This window comes from Oncorhynchus mykiss, chromosome 11 (genome assembly GCF_013265735.2).
Source record: "Oncorhynchus mykiss isolate Arlee chromosome 11, USDA_OmykA_1.1, whole genome shotgun sequence".
NCBI classification, from domain to species: Eukaryota; Metazoa; Chordata; class Actinopteri; order Salmoniformes; family Salmonidae; genus Oncorhynchus; species Oncorhynchus mykiss.
The window spans coordinates 24,616,644-24,634,973 of record NC_048575.1 but is presented as its reverse complement, the minus strand read 5'-3'; the positions used below and the strand labels follow the sequence as shown (position 1 = coordinate 24,634,973).

The 18,330-nt window shown below is 42.7% G+C and overlaps 1 protein-coding gene across 3 annotated transcripts in view; it reads left to right on the top strand.

Annotated features, from left to right (window-relative positions):
- The window catches only part of LOC110535527 (NEDD4-like E3 ubiquitin-protein ligase WWP1), a 58,222-nt gene that overhangs the window by 27,237 nt on the left and 12,655 nt on the right, over positions 1-18,330 (top strand). For 2 of the 3 annotated variants that reach the window (XM_036935224.1, XM_036935225.1), the window contains exons 4-11: positions 2,981-3,105; positions 3,462-3,602; positions 3,744-3,807; positions 7,288-7,490; positions 12,049-12,409; positions 12,521-12,616; positions 12,830-13,004; positions 16,979-17,033. In XM_036935224.1, the coding sequence (XP_036791119.1) occupies positions 2,981-3,105; positions 3,462-3,602; positions 3,744-3,807; positions 7,288-7,490; positions 12,049-12,409; positions 12,521-12,616; positions 12,830-13,004; positions 16,979-17,033 (1,220 nt within the window). The remainder of the gene's footprint in view (positions 1-2,980; positions 3,106-3,461; positions 3,603-3,743; positions 3,808-7,287; positions 7,491-12,048; positions 12,410-12,520; positions 12,617-12,829; positions 13,005-16,978; positions 17,034-18,330) is intronic. The other variant, XM_036935226.1, reaches the window with a different exon arrangement.

Genomic DNA, 18,330 nt, shown 5'->3' with positions numbered 1-18,330 from the left:
TCATCCAGAAAGCGAGGTCAGTACAGGTGCATCAATGCTGGGACAGAACAGAGCTGGGACAAAACAGCTTCTATCTCAAGGCCATCAGACTGTTAAATAGCCGGCTTCCACCCGGTTACTCAACCCTGCACCTTATAGACTGCTGCCCCATATACATAGACTTGGATTCATTGGCCACTTTAATGGAACACGAGTCACTTTAATAATGTTTACATACTGCTTTACTCATCTCATATGTATATACTGTATTTTAGTCAATGCCACTCCGACATTGCTCAATCTAATATTTATATTTCTTAATTCCGTTCTTTTAGGTATGTGTATTGTTGTGAATTGTTAGATACTACTGCGCTGTTGGAGCTAGGAATGCAAGCATTTTGCTACACCCACAATAACATCTGCTAAATATGGGTATGTGACCAATAACATTTGATAAGATTTGTATGCAGGAAAGGGATTTATTTACAATTTTATAAACCGGGTTTGAGCTCTGAATGCTCATTGGCTGAAACCTGGGGTATGTCGGACTGTATACCACGGGTATGACAAACCTTTTACTGTTTTATTACGTTAGCAACCAGTTTTATAATAGCAATAAGGCATGTTGGGGGTGTGGTATATGGCCAATATACCACAGCTAACGGCTGTATCCAGGCGTTCTTTCAACATTCTAATGCCTTTTACGTCTCGTCATGGCTCGTCAAAATGTACATATTGCTAGTATGTTCACTATTGAACGTTTGGTTTTGCAAATCCATTTCCCTAAAATAAATAAGCCTAGCGAGTAGATTGCTGGGTGCTTCTTTTTTGCTAAGGACAGCTCACATGCGATGTGTGAAATTATCAACTGATATACCGCTCGAAGTTGTGACTCGTGGGACAGAACGTGGTGGTGCTTGAATGAACGGCCAATCCTATTGCTCAATGGTAGACGCGAGGTCTCCAATGGTAGTCCGCGACAGAGCAGGTAAATGTTGAACTAGAATGAAAAAAATGTGCTGGAAAGTTATTTGCCCTGTCGTGCCAGTGACTGACCAGATGTTAATGTCAGACCGTGCACAGGAAAATGAATAAATGAATGTGCCAGAAAACAATAGGCTAAGTGGATTTTGACTCGTCGTTGCCACACTCCATGTGAAGAAATTCTGACGCAACCAACCCCAGCGCACACAACACACACACCCCTGTACCAAGAGGCGGGGCAGACTGTTAAACCAGGAGTGTTTCTCTTCATCACCAGTTCTATCAATGGGTACTTTAAGTGGAAAAAGTACCTGGCTGAAAGTGAGTCTGTAGACAGCCGACACTAGTGCAAAACACTGCTGGTATATTGCGCTGTATTTTCTGAATGCAGGGAGAGGGCCTCCATTTGCATTGGCGTTAAACACACTTGGTTAGCTATAGGCTTTTCCATTTATCAAACAGCTTCTAGAAGGATTTACTGGAAATGTGTCCCAAATGGCACTCTATTCCCTATATAGTGCACTACTTTTGACCTAAACGACTAGGCCAGGGGATGCCATTTGGGGCATAATCTGGATGTGTTTACTACCTTTTTGTCTTTTCTTTTTTTGTTTACTTCCGTCTGCCTCTGCACGCTTTCTGGTCGTCTCTGTTTTCTTAACGCTCATCTCTCATTCTTGCACTCTCCCTCTTCTTGGTTGCCTGTGTTTCTATAGACCAGGGTAGTTCTTTATTCTGCAGTCAGAGGCAGCCCTCGGTCGCTCTCTGAGGGGGAGGGGACCTGTGCCCGTGTGAGGAATACTAACCAGTCTGATCTGCAGAGGAGGAAAAGAGGTCTGGGAGAGGGAGTGTGACCAAAAACAAGCGTTTGCGAAAGGCTCAAGAAATTGTAATTGTCAAGGGAAATGGCCAATGCGATAGTCCTACTATATCATGGAGGTGCGATTTGAAATCAATGACTAAACACAACTCTTTGAAGTCTTAACAGGGTAACGACAAGGCGGACTCCTGTGTCTCCCTTCCCTTCAGATGTTGTGTATGCCACAGACAGACCGCTGAGACCTCTCCCTGTTAAAGCGTGTCCTGTGTATAGAGCTGATTTGGATTAGAGCGCTGTCAGTGGCTGTGCCCAGACGACGGGAGACATGTTCAGATTGATGAGGGAGCCCTTCTAAGGATTGCTGAAAAACATTATTTACAATTTATTATCAAATGCTGCTTATCACCCCAGGTTGTGACACCTTGCTAGAAGTCACAAGAAGATGCTTCCTGTCTGGCTGGCTGTCTGTAGCTAGGTTTTCATCCAGTTGGTGACATGTTTTCAAGCGAATATTCAAAAATCTGGATAACACTATGCACATTTTCCACACCAGACATGTTTCCATCAAACTGATTTATTGGGAATAAAGTGTGTGTGTTAACTTAGTGCACATAACAATAATGAATAACTAATTTTACAGGCACAAAAAAATCCCACCCTGTCGAATGATTAAATTGTCTGTCGACATTTTATTAAATTGTTCCGGCATTCCCTGTTTCCTTAAGCCTAATTGTGACTTTTTTTTTGTTTTTGCGTTGGGTAATTAATCTGCATGAAATGGTTGGATGGAAACCTGGTTTTTGTCTGTCTGCCCATTGACTTCAGTGGAGCCACTTAAAGTTTAATTAGTGGGGTAACAGGCCCTACAGTCATTGCATTGAGTCATGGTGATATTGTGACTGTTTGTAATGCATGCTGTGCATCTTGAAAAGCATATCAGCACTGACTGCGCTGTAATAGTGCTAGTAGTTTATTTCTATAGCAGAATAATTGGATAAAGAAACCACCAGTTAGTTGGTGTAAGATATGATAAAAACATGTTTGCTCCCAAGGGGAAAATTGTCTTGGATGCACATTACTGCTTTATAAGAAATGAACACTTGAGTAGTCTAACAGGTGTCCAGGTTTCTGTGTGTGTGTGCGCACTTGCGTGTGCATGCGGTATAGTTGATGTGTGACCTCTGTGCTGTGTTGCAGAAATGTCAGGCCGCACACGCAGGTGGACTTTAAGGTGTGGAGTCACCACACCCTGAAGGCTGATGCTCTGCTGGGGAAAGCCACTCTGGACCTCCTCCAGGCCTTGGAGCAGCACGACAGGAAATGTACGTAGTTGGCAACCCGCCTCATCTCTTATTCCTCCTTTATGTTCCAACCTTGACAAGAACAATGTCAATAGGCAACAGGATATCAGCTCTGATATTATTTCCCCTGAAAGAATTTGTTCTTACTCTTCAGGATGAACTGCAGTGTGCCTTTCTGCTGTTGGACACAGTATTCCACAGTAAATGGTTTAGAAAGAATGCTGTTATTTTCAAGTAGGGCCTCAAATACTGTATCAGACATTTTCTCTCTAATGAGTTACTAATAGCTGTGTTCTCTTCCATCCTGTCTCTGCCATGCCCTGTCCCTGTCTCCTCCTTTCTCCCCTGTCTCTGCCATGTCTCCCCTCCCTCCTCAGTGGAGAACGTGAAGGAGGTGTTGAAGCTGGTGCTGGACAATAAGGGGGCCGTGGTTGCTACGGGAGAGCTGACCGTGTTCCTAGACGGTCTGACCGTCAACCAGGAACAACTGCTCAACGGCAACACTGCCACCTCTACCAGTGAGTACCGCTGTGTGTCTGGCTGTCTGTTTTAGTATGCGTGTGGCTTGTCGTCATACCTTTTGGATTTATTTCTAGTATGTATGCGTGTTTAGTTGTAGAATATTGTTTAGGATAACAGTGCCTTCACCTCCCTTTCAGAAGTCCAGCAGAACGGTGATGCCATTCATGAAAATGGAGAGGACACTCCAAGGGCTCCCAGCAGGTGAGATAAGAACTCCTGGCAGAAAACCATGTTGTGAATGAATGGGCACTGAGTCAGCAGAGACGTTTGGTTTAGATGGCGGCGGAAATAATTTTATCAGCAGAAAATGTGGTGCCGCTTATATTGGAGGCAACCACAAACCAATGCTGAAAGGCAATGCGGTCTTCACACACACACACACACCGATAGAGCCCCAGTTTTCCTGCCTTACATCATTGTGGTAGGAACTATATTTGTCCGGCTCTTGGCGCGTTCTCAGAAGCCTGGGATATTAGAACTCTCACCTTGTAATTTATCAGAGCTCTGACTGCACATGTTCTGTCCCTCTGTCCCTAAATCAGGACAGCTTGCATGCAGGCCTTGCCACACAACCCTGATCTTTATCTCACTCACTCTGTCGAAGTGCAGTTAACAGGGCTGATATGTGTTTTTTATTAGAATCCTCAAAAAGTGGATGTTGGCAATTTATTCAGACCGAGAGGTGAAGGAGATGGCAGACAGACTTCATCTGCATTGCAGTTAACTGCTGCGTCCAGCCTGTGACGACTGCATACGCTGCCTTTGCACTTGCTTTGTCCCTCTCTGTCTCCCCCCTTTCGCTCTCTCTCCTACACTTCCTATAGCCCCGGTGCCCCTTCTCCCAGCTGTTAAAACACATCCACTGTCCCACTAGGCCTGACTGTCCCAGTATACACAACCTACTGTGGATAGTGTGCGTGTGTCTGCCCACCTCCAGCAAAAACACTGCCCTGACTCTGATTGTGTTTGGGTTGTCCACATTGTGGCGCAATATACTGTATGTGCTGCCTGCCTCATGTAGGCTAGTTACATCTGTCCCTGGGGTCTGTCTGTCTGTCTCTGGTCTGTGGCAATGAGTGCAGAGACGAAACCTTGTGAACCAACACAAAGGCTCTCCTTCAGTCTTTCCTGTTTCATCACCATAGCACCCTGCCCCCTCCTCTCTCCCTCGTCCTCTGCCCTGCATGACAATAGCCTCAATGTCACAAAGCGTTGCCTCTTCTCAGAACAAGGACTGCGTCACTAGTGCCCCGTACAGAACAGGACATACGCAGGGTGGAGCGCCCAGGCTCCCTTTACTCCCACTCTGAAAGACTGGCATCACAAGTCCTTCCCTCACACACAGACGCACGCACACTCGCATAGACGCATTCACATACCCTCTGTACTCTGAAGTGCCACAGAATCATTGATACAGAGGAAGTGGAGTTGGTTGCATGTGCGTGGCCTGCCTGAAAAACAGGAAGAGGCTTAGAGGAGGTGGTAACGTTTCTGCTTGCTGCTCTGAGGTACTGTGGTGGTGCTGTTATCCTGGCCAGAAAACAGATATGGACATTTTTAGAACACAGACTCAAAACACCACACACACACTAGTCTACAGAGAGAGTGCTGTCAGGCACGCTCCATCATTAGTAGTGCTTTCAGACAGTGATTCGTCACCCCCATTGTGTTGTGGGAAGACGCGTCGTGTCTCAAGGTGGTTTGTCTAAACGAGGGGCCTCCTGACACATGATGGGGAGTCTAGTCTACTGCCCCATGTTTAACCCCCCCATCACATAGGCCATAGGATCTGTCTATGTGGATGATAACTCAGCATTACATCCTTATTTGCCATGTCCTATTTGTAGGGCTGGGCGATATGTGTTTTAGCGGCATGCAGGAGGAGAGGGAGAGAGGACTCCAGTATCAAATGGGGTAAACTCTAAACGCCGGAGTTGTGTATCACATTTAACAAACCAAACATTGAAATGACATTTTAAAGGTTAAGTAAAAACTCAAACTGGTCCATTTATCAATACTGGTATACAGTATAGTAAAATACGGTATACTGCCCAGCCCTATCTATTTGTTCTGATATTTTACTTGATATTTATTTCACGGTTTATTGAAAAAGTTTACGTTTTTGTGAAGTCTCTTTGTACCTTCAGTGCATTCGAAAAGTTTTCAGACCCCTTGACTTTCTCCATTTTATTTCATTACAGCCTTATTCTAAAATGGTAGATTTAAAAAAAAACTATATCTAGGCACAATCCCTATAATGATAAAGCAAAAACAGGTTTTTATAAAACTTGCAAAAAATATAAAACAGAAATACCCTATTTTTACATAAGTATTTAGAAACTTTGCTGTGAGACTTGAAATTGAGCTCAGGTGCATCCTGTTTCCATAGATAATCCTTGAGATGTTTCTACAACTTGATTGGAGTCCACCTGTGGTAAATAAAATGTATTGGACATTATTTGGAAAGGAGTGTGCGTGCGTGTGGATAAGGTCCCAAAGGTGACAGTACACGTCAGAGCAAAATTCAAAGGAATTGTCCGTAGAGCTCCGTAGAGCTCTCGATGTACAGATCTGGGGAAGGGTACCAAAAAGTTTTTGCAGCATTGAAGGTTCCCTAGAACACAGTAGCCTGCATAATTCTTAAATGGAAGAAGTTTGGAACCACCAACACTCTTCCTAGAGCTGGCCGCCAGGCCAAACTCAGCAATCTGGGGGAGAAGGGAGGTGACCGAGAATCCAATGGTCACTCTGACAGAGCTCCAGAGTTCCTCTGAGATGGGAGAACCTTCCAGAAGGACAACTATCTCTCAGCACTCCACCAATCAGGCCATTTATGGTGGAGTGGCCAGACGGAAGCCATTCCTCAGTAAAAGGCACATGACAGCCCGCTTGGAATTGACCAAAAAGCACTTAAAGGACACTCAGACCATGAGGAAAAAGATTCTCTAGTCTGATGAAACCAAAATTGAAGTCTTTGGCCTGAATGCCAAGCATCGCGTCTGGAGGAAACCTGGCACCATCCCTACGTTGAAGCATGGTGGTGGCAGCATCATGCTGTGTGGATGTTTTTCAGCGGCAGGGACTGGGAGACTAGTCAGGATCGAGGGAAAAGATGAACGAAGTGAAGTACAGAGCGATCCTTGATGAACACCGCAGTCTGAGGTCCTGAGCAGGTTAAGGTTCACCTTCCAACAGGACAACGACCATAAGCACACAGACAAGACCACGCAGGAGTGGCTTCAGAACAAGTCCTTGAGTGACCCAACCAGAGCCCGGACTTGAACCTAACCGAACATCTCTGGAGAGACCTGAAAAATAGCTGTGTAGCAACATTCCCCATCCAACCTGACAGAGCTTGATGAGCTCTGCAGAGAAGAAAGGGAGAAACTCACCAAATACAGGTGTACCAAGCTAGTAGCGTCATACCGAAGTATGTAACTATGTTCTGAGTAAAGGATCTGAATACTTATGTAATATAAAAAATGTCTTAATCTGATTTATCTGTCATTATGGGGTATTGTGTTTAGATTGAGGGGCTAAAAAGAATCCTGTAACGTAAACAAATGTGGAAACTCGAGGGGTCTGAATAATTTCCGAATGCACTGTATACAATACATTACCTTCATATCAAATATTCTATTCACATGCAGAGATTACAATTGTAAACTTCTAATCCTACAGCTCAGTGAATGGTACGGGGTGTGCTCCCACCTATAACGGGGTGGACAGTGAGGGTCCCTCCACCTCTGTCCACAGCGACTCCAGCCCCGGCCCTGCCCCTGTTGTCAACGGCGATGCTGCATCTTCCCCGACCCACCAGACGGCCAGCCCCAAGCCCACGCCCAACCTCGCCCCCACCGACAGTGACGTAGCCAATAGTACTGGTGAGAGTAGCACCTCATTTGAATTTTGACGTTTTGGAGTTATCTGTAGTTTTTCTACCAATGGGTTATGTTCACTCACCCACATGTCATGCTGAGAAAAACACGTTGTCACTGTTGTAGTAAGACTAAAAATAAAGCCTGCTTAATAGAGATTCTCCATTGAAGTGACTTAGTTTAAGAAACTGTCCCTTATTGATTTTGACATCCAAAAAATTCAAACTTCTCTATATGGGTTGGTCCACAAATTTAGTTCTGTTTGGGTACTGTAACTTAGTGAAAATGAACTTTATTTCACAGAATTTTAACATTGTCATAAAGCGCACATCTTCATCTTAATAGGTACTTATTATACACATTTTTTTTTTATTAGGTGCCAAATAAAGTAGTCTGTCTGCAGATCTTACTTTTTTAGGAAGCTCCTGTGCATGTGCAGATCACCTTCTGCAAATGTGTATATGCTCTACTTTACACGTGGAGAACAGGCTACTCTACACTGTCTGCATGATCTCACATAATGATCCCAGTATTGTACTTTACAGAACCTAATATAATGGCATAGTATAACGTTACTGTAAGACAAAAACACCACAAAGTTTTACAGGTGAAATGTCCATGTGGTATATGCATACCAACCATTTGATCTCAATCAGTTTTCATGGGAATAAGCTGAAGCACGCATGAGTTCACTAGCTGTTCCGGATGACTGATCACTCTCTCCGTAGCTGATGTGAGTAAGACCTTTTAAACAGGTCAAAATATTTCAACCCTGCAGGCGCTACACAAAACGCAGAAATAAAATATAAAACATGCCTTTACCTTTGACGAGCTTCTTTTGTTGGCACTCCAATATTGGCACTCCAATATACAATATCACAATTGGTCCTTTTGTTTGATTAATTCCATCCATATATATCCAAAATGTCAATTTATTTGGCGCATTTGATCCAGAAAATAACAGCTTCCAAAATGCACAACGTCACTACAAAATATTTCAAAAGTTGCCTATAAACTTTGCCAAAATATTTCAAACTACTTTTGTAATACAATTGTAGGTATTTTTAAACGTTAATAATCAATCAAATTGAAGACATGTCGATCTGTGATCAATACAGGAAGACAACAAACCAATGCTACTTTTCAAGTCTTGCGCAACTCTCAAGTGTTACCCAGTTCTTAGTTGGCCCTACTTCTTAATTTCACAAATGAATAACCTCAACCAAATTTCAAAGCCTGGTGACATCCAGTGGAAGCGGTAGAAACTCAAAACAAGTTCCTAAGAAATATTGTTTGCCAATGATAGTGAACAGACAGACCTAAAATTAAAAAAAAAAAATAATAATAAAATCTGAACGGTTAGTCACAGACATGATTCAAACAGTTTTAGAAACTTCAGAGTTTTCTATCCAAATCTACTAAATAATATGCATATCTTATATTCTTGGCATGAGTAGCAGGAAGTTGAAATTGTGTACGCTATTTATCCAAAAGTGAAAATGCTGCCTCCTATACCTTCAGAAGTTAAGTGCTTTGAAAGGCTGAGGTCATCACTAAGCTAAAGAACCTGGTACTGAACACCTCCCTCTGCAACTGGATCCCGGACTTCCTGATGGGCCGCCCCAGGTGGTAAGGGTAGGCTGCCACACTGATCCTCAACACAGGGGCCCCTCGTTTCCTTTCTTACTCCCCTCCTGTACTCCCTGTTCACCCACGACTACCTGGCCAAGCACGACTCCAACACCATCATTAAGTTTGCTGACGGCACAACAGTGGTAGGCCTGATCACCGACAATGAGAGCCTACAGGGAGAAGGTGAGGGCCCTGGCAGAGTAATGCCAGGAAAATAATCTCCCTCAACGTCAACAGAATGAAGTAGCTGATTGTGGACTTCAATAAACCGTAGAGGGAGCACACCCCCATCCACATCAACGGGACCTCAGGGGGAAGGTGAAAAGCTTCAAGTTCCTCGGCATACACATCACTGACTATCTGAAATGGTCTACCCAAACAGACAGTGTGGTGAAGAAGGGCATGGTCCCCAAGACACACAATGTTGTTACACACAATTGAGAGCATCCTGTTGGCCTGTATCACAGCCTGCTATGGCAACTGCGCTGCCAGCAACCACAGGGTGGCTCGTGTGGCGCAGGCACTGCCTGCCTTTTCAGGACACCTAAAGCACCCGACGTCACAGGAAGGCCAAAAAGATCAAGGACATCAACCACCCGAGCCACGGCCTGTTCACCCCGCTACCATCCAGAAGACGAGGTCAGTACAGGTGCGTCAAAGCTGGGATAGAGAGACTGAAAAACATGGAATCACTGGTCACTTTAATGTTTAAATACTGCTTATTAGATGTTCAATGTTTCTTGCAAAACCATATTAAAGTGAGATTTCAGTTCACGTAACAGAATTGACCTGTTTATTTATTTTACATAAATTAATCACATGAAGTAAATATTAATCTCTAGGAATGATTAAGGCTTTACAATGATGGTGAAAACGTACTCTTCCTAGAAGTCACAGAGGGTGCCCAGTGGGACATAGCAAAATACTGAATTTTTGCACTTTAGCAAGTCTTTATTCATATTAAATATCTTGACGTTTGCAGTGTACATAACTGGCCTGCTGCAGAGCTAATTTCCCTACTGTTTTATTCTAGCCTTGTTCATGGTTGAGTTGATCCGAGGGAACAGAATGGATTCATTTAGATCAGCCTGTAATCCCTCTCTGCTGCTGTCCTGTCAGCACCTCTGGCTCTAAGAAAGCCCCTAGGAGGGATCAGCCAGACACCGAGGACAGCAGTGATTAAGTTTACATATTTCGGCAAGCCACAGTGGAGAGGGGGAATATGGTTAGCTAGGCTCTCAGACAATGGTTGGAGTAAGGTTTGAACCATAGCAAGGTAGGTCATTGGAATCATTGTTTAACCCCTTAGAGTCGATGTCCACGCCTCGATGTCCTTCATGTTAAGCTAGATATGTTTTTTTTTTTGCATGGGCTGCGTCTCAATCACTGCATCCGCCAATGTCGCCCTTCCACATCTGCAGTGAAAGGTGTCTTTAGCGTCCGAACGGTTTGTTCTACAAACCTCACTGAAAATAAATATCACAACATGTAAAGTGCTGGTCCCATGTTTCATGAGCTGAAATAAAATATCCCAGAAATGGTTCCATATACACAAAAAGCTTATTTCTACCACATTTTGTGCCAAATGTGTTTACATCCCTGTTAGTGAGCATTTATCCCTTTGCCAAGATAATCCATCCACCTGACAGGTGTGGCATTTCAAGAAACTGATTAAACAGCATGATCATTACACAGGTGCACCTTCTGCTGGGGACAATAAAAGGCCACTTTGAAATTTGCAGTTTTGTCACATAATGCAAAAGATGTTTTGAGGGAGCGTGCAATTTGCATGTTGACTGCAGGAATGTACCCCGGAGCTTTTACCAGATATTTGAATGTTAATTTCTCTACCATAAGCCGCCTTCAACGTCATTTTAGAGAATTTGGCCGTAGGTCAAACCTGCCTCACAACCGCAGACCACGTGTATGGCGTTATGTGGGCGGGCGGTTTGCTTATGTCAACGTGAACAGAGAACCCCATCACGGGGCAATGGTATGGGCAAGCGTAGACCACAGATCACAAACCCAATTTGCATTTTATCGATGGCAATTTGAATGCACAAAAATACTGTGAAGAGATCCTGAGGCCCTTTTGTGAGGCCCATTTTTTTTGTTTAAGGTATCTGTGACCAACCAATGCACATACCTGTGTTCCCAGTCGTGAAATCCATACATTAGGGCCTAATGAATGTATTTAAATTGACAGATTTCCTCATGAACTTTAACTCTGTAAAATCAATGAAATTTTTGCATGTTGTGTTTTTTACAATATTTTATTGAGACTCGTGAACATGTGGGGACTCATGAACATGATGGGGTTCTCTGCTTTGCTATACGACCCCCACAAGCATCACGGGACTCGTCTGAAGTCGGTACAGCCGATCTGACACACTTATAAGACTCTCATGAGCACGTACATATCGGTTGTTTTGGACACCCACAAGACTAATCTGAAGGTAGCCGGGTACCAGTTTTTAAAAAATGAATGGAAATGTATATTATTGCTTAAAATAAAGGGTTAAATACATCTAAAAAATAAAATGGAAACTGCAGTAGTTTCCTGGTATTTTATTTCAGGAGGTAGATCATTTAATATTGCAGGTTGATGGAAGCTACAATCTAATTGTCTGCATCACTTCTAATCCCCCACATTTTTTTTTGCATTTACACACACTGTGTGTGTGTAAAAACATTTTTTTCATTTACTCCAATTGGCGTAAACTAGTGGTTTGGTCTTTTTTCTATTTCTCAGATATAGGATTCAATGCGTTTCTATGGGCTAATAGCCATAAGGCCAAATTCAATGTTTCATCAAAACAAATGTTTATTATTTTTGATACCTTTAACACTGCTGTCGAATCTCTTTTCACCGATTTGTTGTCCTTTCCCCTTGCTCTTTTTCACACCTTTTCAATTGTCTTTCCCTCTATAGTTGTAGTTAGAGGTGAGGCAGCTGCTCCTACCCCCTCCACAGACGAGACCCTGCCCCCTGCAGACGGCCCTGAGGACTGCAGCGAAGCCACCTCTGGCCCTGCCCCAGCCACCAACCCAGCCTTCACTTCCACAACTGGTCCCTCTCCCCCTCAACCCACCACAGAGGCTCCCTCCACTGAGCATGACAGTGCTGCTGCTCCCCCGTTCTCCTCTTCAGCCTCAGGCCAGGCAGCCCCAGCCTCCTCCACCCCCAGTTCCACTGTGGAGGCAGCAGGGGGCTCCAGTGGGGCAGAAGCAGATGAGGCCAAGCCCAGACAACAGGCCCCCAACGCAAGCACTTCAGACCCCCTCCCCCCTGGGTAAGTGACGTCTCACTGGATTTTTAACTGTGTGCTGTACCCTTGTCAGTCGTGTTTAATATCTGTGAGTGTTTGTCATCCGGTCTTGTGACCATGTGTATTGCTCTGTAGGTGGGAACAGAGGAAGGATCCCCATGGAAGAACCTACTATGTGGATCACAACACTAAAACCACAACATGGGAGAGACCACAGCCCCTCCCGCCAGGGTCAGTAAGATGGCTATTTGCGCTGTGTTGACTAACACAATGTCAGCATGTTACCAGGATCTGCTCTCTGCCATCTGTTATTTTTCGATCCCTTATAGTAGGACATATTGCATATTGGTCTTCTGTCTCCATCCATGAAAAATGTATGTACGCATGACTAAGCCGCTGCTAAATGGCATATAAATGTAAATATACTTTCTCTCGCTCTCTCAGTTGGGAAAGGCGTGTGGATGACCGAGGCAGGATCTACTATGTGGACCACAACACCAGAACCACCACGTGGCAGAGGCCCACCATGGAGTCGGTGCGTAATTTTGAGGCATGGCAGTCCCAGCGCAGCCAGCTCCAGGGGGCAATGCACCAGTTCAACCAGAGATACCTCTACTCGGTAGGGACCTCGTCTTCCTCCTGCCCCCAGAAACCAATTCGTTGGCTATGTCAGAGAACGTGGCGGATAGGAAATATTAGTGCTTTCAGAAAGTATTCAAACCCATTTTTACTTTTCCCACATTTTGTTGTTACAAAGTGGGATTAAATGTCGGAAGAACAATTCTAACATATTTGTAAAAAATGTATGAAAAATAAAACGCATAGATCTTGATTTAGATGAGTATTCAAACTCCAGAGTCAATATACATGGTTACAGCTATGAGCCTTTCTGGGTAGTTCTTTAAGCTCTGTTCAGTTGTTTGTTGGTCATTGCTAGACAGCCATTTTTAAAGTCTTGCTGTAGATTTTAGAGCCACATTTAAGTCAAGTGTAACTAGGCCACTCAGGAACATGCAATGTAGTCTTCGTGAGCAACTTCCACGTACACCAAGTGTACAAAACATTAAGAGCACGCGTTGTACACTCAGTGGCTTATGTTGACTCCAATGCTTCACACAGTTATGTCAAGTTGGCTGGATGTTCTTTAGGTGGTGGACCATTCTTGAGACGCAGAGGAAACGGTTGAGTGTGGAAAAACCCAGCAGCGTGGCAGTTCTTGACACACTCAAACCGGTGCGCCTGGCACCTACTACCATACCCTGTTCAAAGGCACTTAAGTATTTTGTCTTGCCTGCTCGCAGTCTGAATGGCACACATACAATCCATGTCTGAGTTGTCTCAAGGTTTAAGAATCCTCCTTTAAAATAAATAGTTTACCTTGGACGATCTTCGTCTGTTTGCAATTCCAATGCTCATTGTTACACAATGAATGATCTTTTGTTTGATAAAAATCTGTTTTTATAGCCCAACACAAAACATTTTGGGAACCGCTTGTGTTGTGAATTCCGTCTCATTCCATTTGACGACACAGTCCAGGTAAATAACCCAGACAGAACGTGACTTTTCCAGTCATGTTTGGTTACACTGCAATCAACTGGTTTGTTTGTAACACAATCTGGAAAAATGGCAGGGTTTTTCTGTGAGTTGGTGGTGACCTAACAATCGTTTGTGGAGCTTTCACTGGAAAGCATTTTTGAAAGTCAGACACTGTGGCTGGATTAACGAGAATTTTATCTTTAAAATGGTGCCTAATACTTGTATGTTTGAGAAATTTGATTTATGAGATTTGTTAATTTGTATTTGGCGCCCTGCAATTTCATTGGCTGTTGGCGAGGGGTTCCACTAGCGGAACCCCAGTCCTAGACAGGTTAATGCAGTTTGTGATTGTTACGCCTGTGCTGGTTATTTTTTTTTTAATTTTATGGGGCTCTATGCTCAGATAATCGCATCGTATCCTTTCGCAGTAAATCATTTTTTAAATCTGACAAAGCAGTTGGATTAGCAAGATTCTAGGCTTAATACACTTGTATTTTCATGAATGTTTAATATGACTATTTATGTAGCGATCACCGTATGTTGTGGAATTTCAGCCCGCTAGCGGGTTCCGTGCGCAGAGAGGTTAATGCAACCGCTGTGTCAGATTTTTTTTTAAACTTACTGAAAAAGCATAATCTGAGAACGGCGCTCAGAGCCCAAACCAGCCAGAGAAATATCCCCCATGTTGGGTAGTCAACATTAGTGATAAATAGCATTATAAGTATTCACTTACCTTTGCTCTTCAACAGAATGCACTCCCAGGAATCACAGTTCCACAATAAATGCTTGTTTTGTTTGTCCATTTATGTCCAAAAAGCTTCTTGTGTTAAAGCGTTTGGTAAACAAATCCAAAAGCGCGTTCTGGGCCAGTCAGACAAAGTTCAAAAAATTATATTACAGGTCGAAGAAACTTGACAAACTAAGTATAGAATCAATCTTTAGGATGTTTTTATCATAAATGTTCGATAACGTTCCAACCGGAGAATTCTTTTCTTTAGAAAAGCCATGGAACGAGAGCTAACTCCCTCGTGACCGCGCGTCATGAGCCTGTGACACTCTGCCAGACCACTGACTCAAAGAGCTCTCATCTGGTACCACTTACAGTAGAAGCCTGAAACAACATTCTAAAGATGGTTGACATCTAGTGGAAGCCGTAGGAAGTGCAACTTGACCCATATCTCACGGTGTATTTGATAGGGCTGAGTTCAAAAACGACAAACCTCCCACTTATTGTTTGGATTTTTTTCTCTGGTTTTTGCCTGCCATATGAGTTCTGTTATACTCACAGACATCATTCAAACCGTTTTAGAAACTTCAGAGTTTTCTATCCAATACTAATATGCATATATTAGCATCTGGGACTGAGTAGGAGGCAGTTTGCTCTGGGCATGCTATTCATCCAAAAGTGAAAATGCTGTCCCCTATCCCAAAGAAGTTAACATGAGTGATACTCATTGACGTGTTGGATTTGCCCAAAACGTAATGCTTTGTATTCCGGATATATCGATTTTATTTGTTATTTTTTTTCATTTTTTTTGCAAGTTTAATTTACTGCCTTATTGCAAAATTAATGCATGTTTTGGATTTTTTAAAATTCTATTCCTTCGTATTACTCTGTCAATTAGTTTATTATTGTGGAGTAACTACAATGTTGATCCAGCCTCAGTTTTCTCCTATCACAGCGATTAAACTCTAACTGTATTCAAGTCACCATTTGGCCTCATGGGGAAATCCCTGAGTGGTTTCCTTCCTCTCCGGCAACTGAGGTGGGAAGGACACCTTGATCAGTCTTTGTAGTGATACACCATCCAAAGTGTAATAACTTCACCATGCTCAAAGAGCTATTCAATGTTTTCTTACATTTTTTAAAAATGTTTTTAACCCATCTACCAATGGTTGCCCTTTGAGTCTTTGGAAAACCTCCTTGGTCTTTGTGGGGTTACAGAGATGAGGTAATCATGTTAAATTATATTGTACACAGTGAGTCCATGCAACTTATTATGTGACTTGTTAAGCACATTTATAGGCTTGCCATAACAAAGGGATTGAATACTTATTGACTCAAGACATTTCAGTTTTCATTAATTAATTTGTAAACATTTCTAAAAAAATAAATAAATATAATTACCCTTTGACATTATGGGGTCTTGCGTGTAGGCCAGTGACGACAAATCTCAATTGAATCCGTTTTTAAATTCAGGCTGTAACACAACCAAAAAGTGTGAATACTTAATGTACTGTATGTTAGCTACATTGAAGATACCTTTTGTATTTTAAGAGGAAATCAAATTCTCAGTTGTAGGCAACCGATACACCTCTGTTTTGTGAAGAGCAAATGTCAGTTCAGTGTAACATATTGCATATTCATATTGACCTTTCTAGCCCATCGAATAAACCCAGGGTCCCTGCCAACCGCTAAACGTTAATCTGCCAATCAAATTATAGTATGCGTTTTCATATTATTCTCAGAATGATTATCAACCAATTACTCAGCAGCATAAACAAACCAGAAAGGCCTCTGGTCTGAAGCTACAGGAGAACTCCTGGCTTTTATGTCAAACAGATCTAGTATATTTCACTTTTTGTATGCATATCAATGTGTTCATTTAATCAGCCTTTTAAAATAAATTCTATCATTGATTGCTTGTTTGTAAAGGCACAGACATGAGTGAATCTTAATCTTACCGATAGACATGTCTGTCTGTAGTCACCCCATGTCCTCACATCACTCAGTGTTAGTGATCACTCAGTCCTGGTCCCTATAGCCAACATTGACACCTCTGATGTAGTGCTTTGAGAGGTTTCACTGGGCTCCCCTAACCCTTTGAACTCTCCTGTAATCTCATCTGCTCTGACGATGATAAGCACACTACACTGACTGACTACCATGGAGGGATCTGATGTAGTCAGCATTTTGCTGATGGCCAGCTAGCTAACTGCTCAGTTACTCACTTTAGTTGGGAAATCATCTCATTTGGACTATTTTCCCTTTTTCCTTCTCTTCCCTATCGGTGCTTTATGGACGTGTATGTGATCTCTATTCCACGGTTCATCCAGGCTTCCATGATGTCGGCAGAAAACGACCCTCTGGGACCGCTGCCTCCTGGTTGGGGTAAGTTCAGTTCTGAATTTGTGATGTTCTCAATTTAGGACCCACTGTGTTCACTATTTGATCTGTAGTGAGTTTGTTCCATAGTTGGCTCACTGTCTATCACCTTTTGGATTTCATCATGGTTTATCTTGGCTTGGTTTGTGGACCGATGTACAAGAATGATACTGAAATGATCTTGTATATTTTTTCTCCATGCATATTCTGACTCTTTGTACATTCACCTCTTGTCCTCTATTTGCAGTCTTGTCTGTTGTAGTTCCTCCTTTTCTCTCTCTGTCTGTTTCTCACAATTCAATTTCAGGGCTTTATTGGCATGTGGAACATATGTTTACATTGCCAAAGCAAGTGAAATAGATAAACATTACACTTGCAAAAGTTCCAAAAGAATATAGACATTTCAAATGTCATTGTGTGTTGTAATAATGTGCAAATAGTTAAAGTACAAAAGGGAAAATAAATAAATGGATTCTTCAATTACATTGAGCTGATTTTCTGATGTGCTGTTCTTTTCCCCGTGGTGTATTGTTTTAGTGATTCACCATAGCGAAGCTGTAGGCTCAGGTTTTCTGGGTCTCTGTTTTTGGTTGGATCTGTTTCTCAACTTAAGTTTTTTCATTCTTCATCAAACCATTTGTCATTGATGTTAATTTTCTTAGGTTGTCTTGACATGTTTAGATTTGATAAGGAAGCTGAGAGGTCAAATATACTGTTTAGGTTTACTGCCAAGTTATACCTTCACTATTACAGTGAATCATTTTGTCGAGGAAATTGTCTAGAAGGGATTGAATTTGTGTTGCCCAATTTGTTTTTTGATAATTTCCACACTACTCTCCTATCTATAGCATTGTTTTTATACACTGCTCAAAAAAATAAAGGGAACACTTAAACAACACAATGCAACTCCAAGTCAATCACACTTCTGTGAAATCAAACTGTCCACTTAGGAAGCAACACTGATTGACAATAAATTTCACATGCTGTTGTGCAAATGGGATAGACAACAGGTGGCAATTATAGGCAATTAGCAAGACACCCCCAATAAAGGAGTGGTTCTGCAGGTGATAACCACTTCTCAGTTCCTATGCTTCCTGGCTGATGTTTTGGTCACTTTTGAATGCTGGCGGTGCTTTCACTCTGGTGGTAGCATGAGACGGAGTCTACAACCCACACAAGTGGCTCAGGTAGTGCAGCTCATCCAGGATGGCACATCAATGCGAGCTGTGGCAATAAGGTTTGCTGTGTCAGCGTAGTGTCCAGAGCATGGAGGCGCTACCAGGAGACAGGCCAGTACATCAGG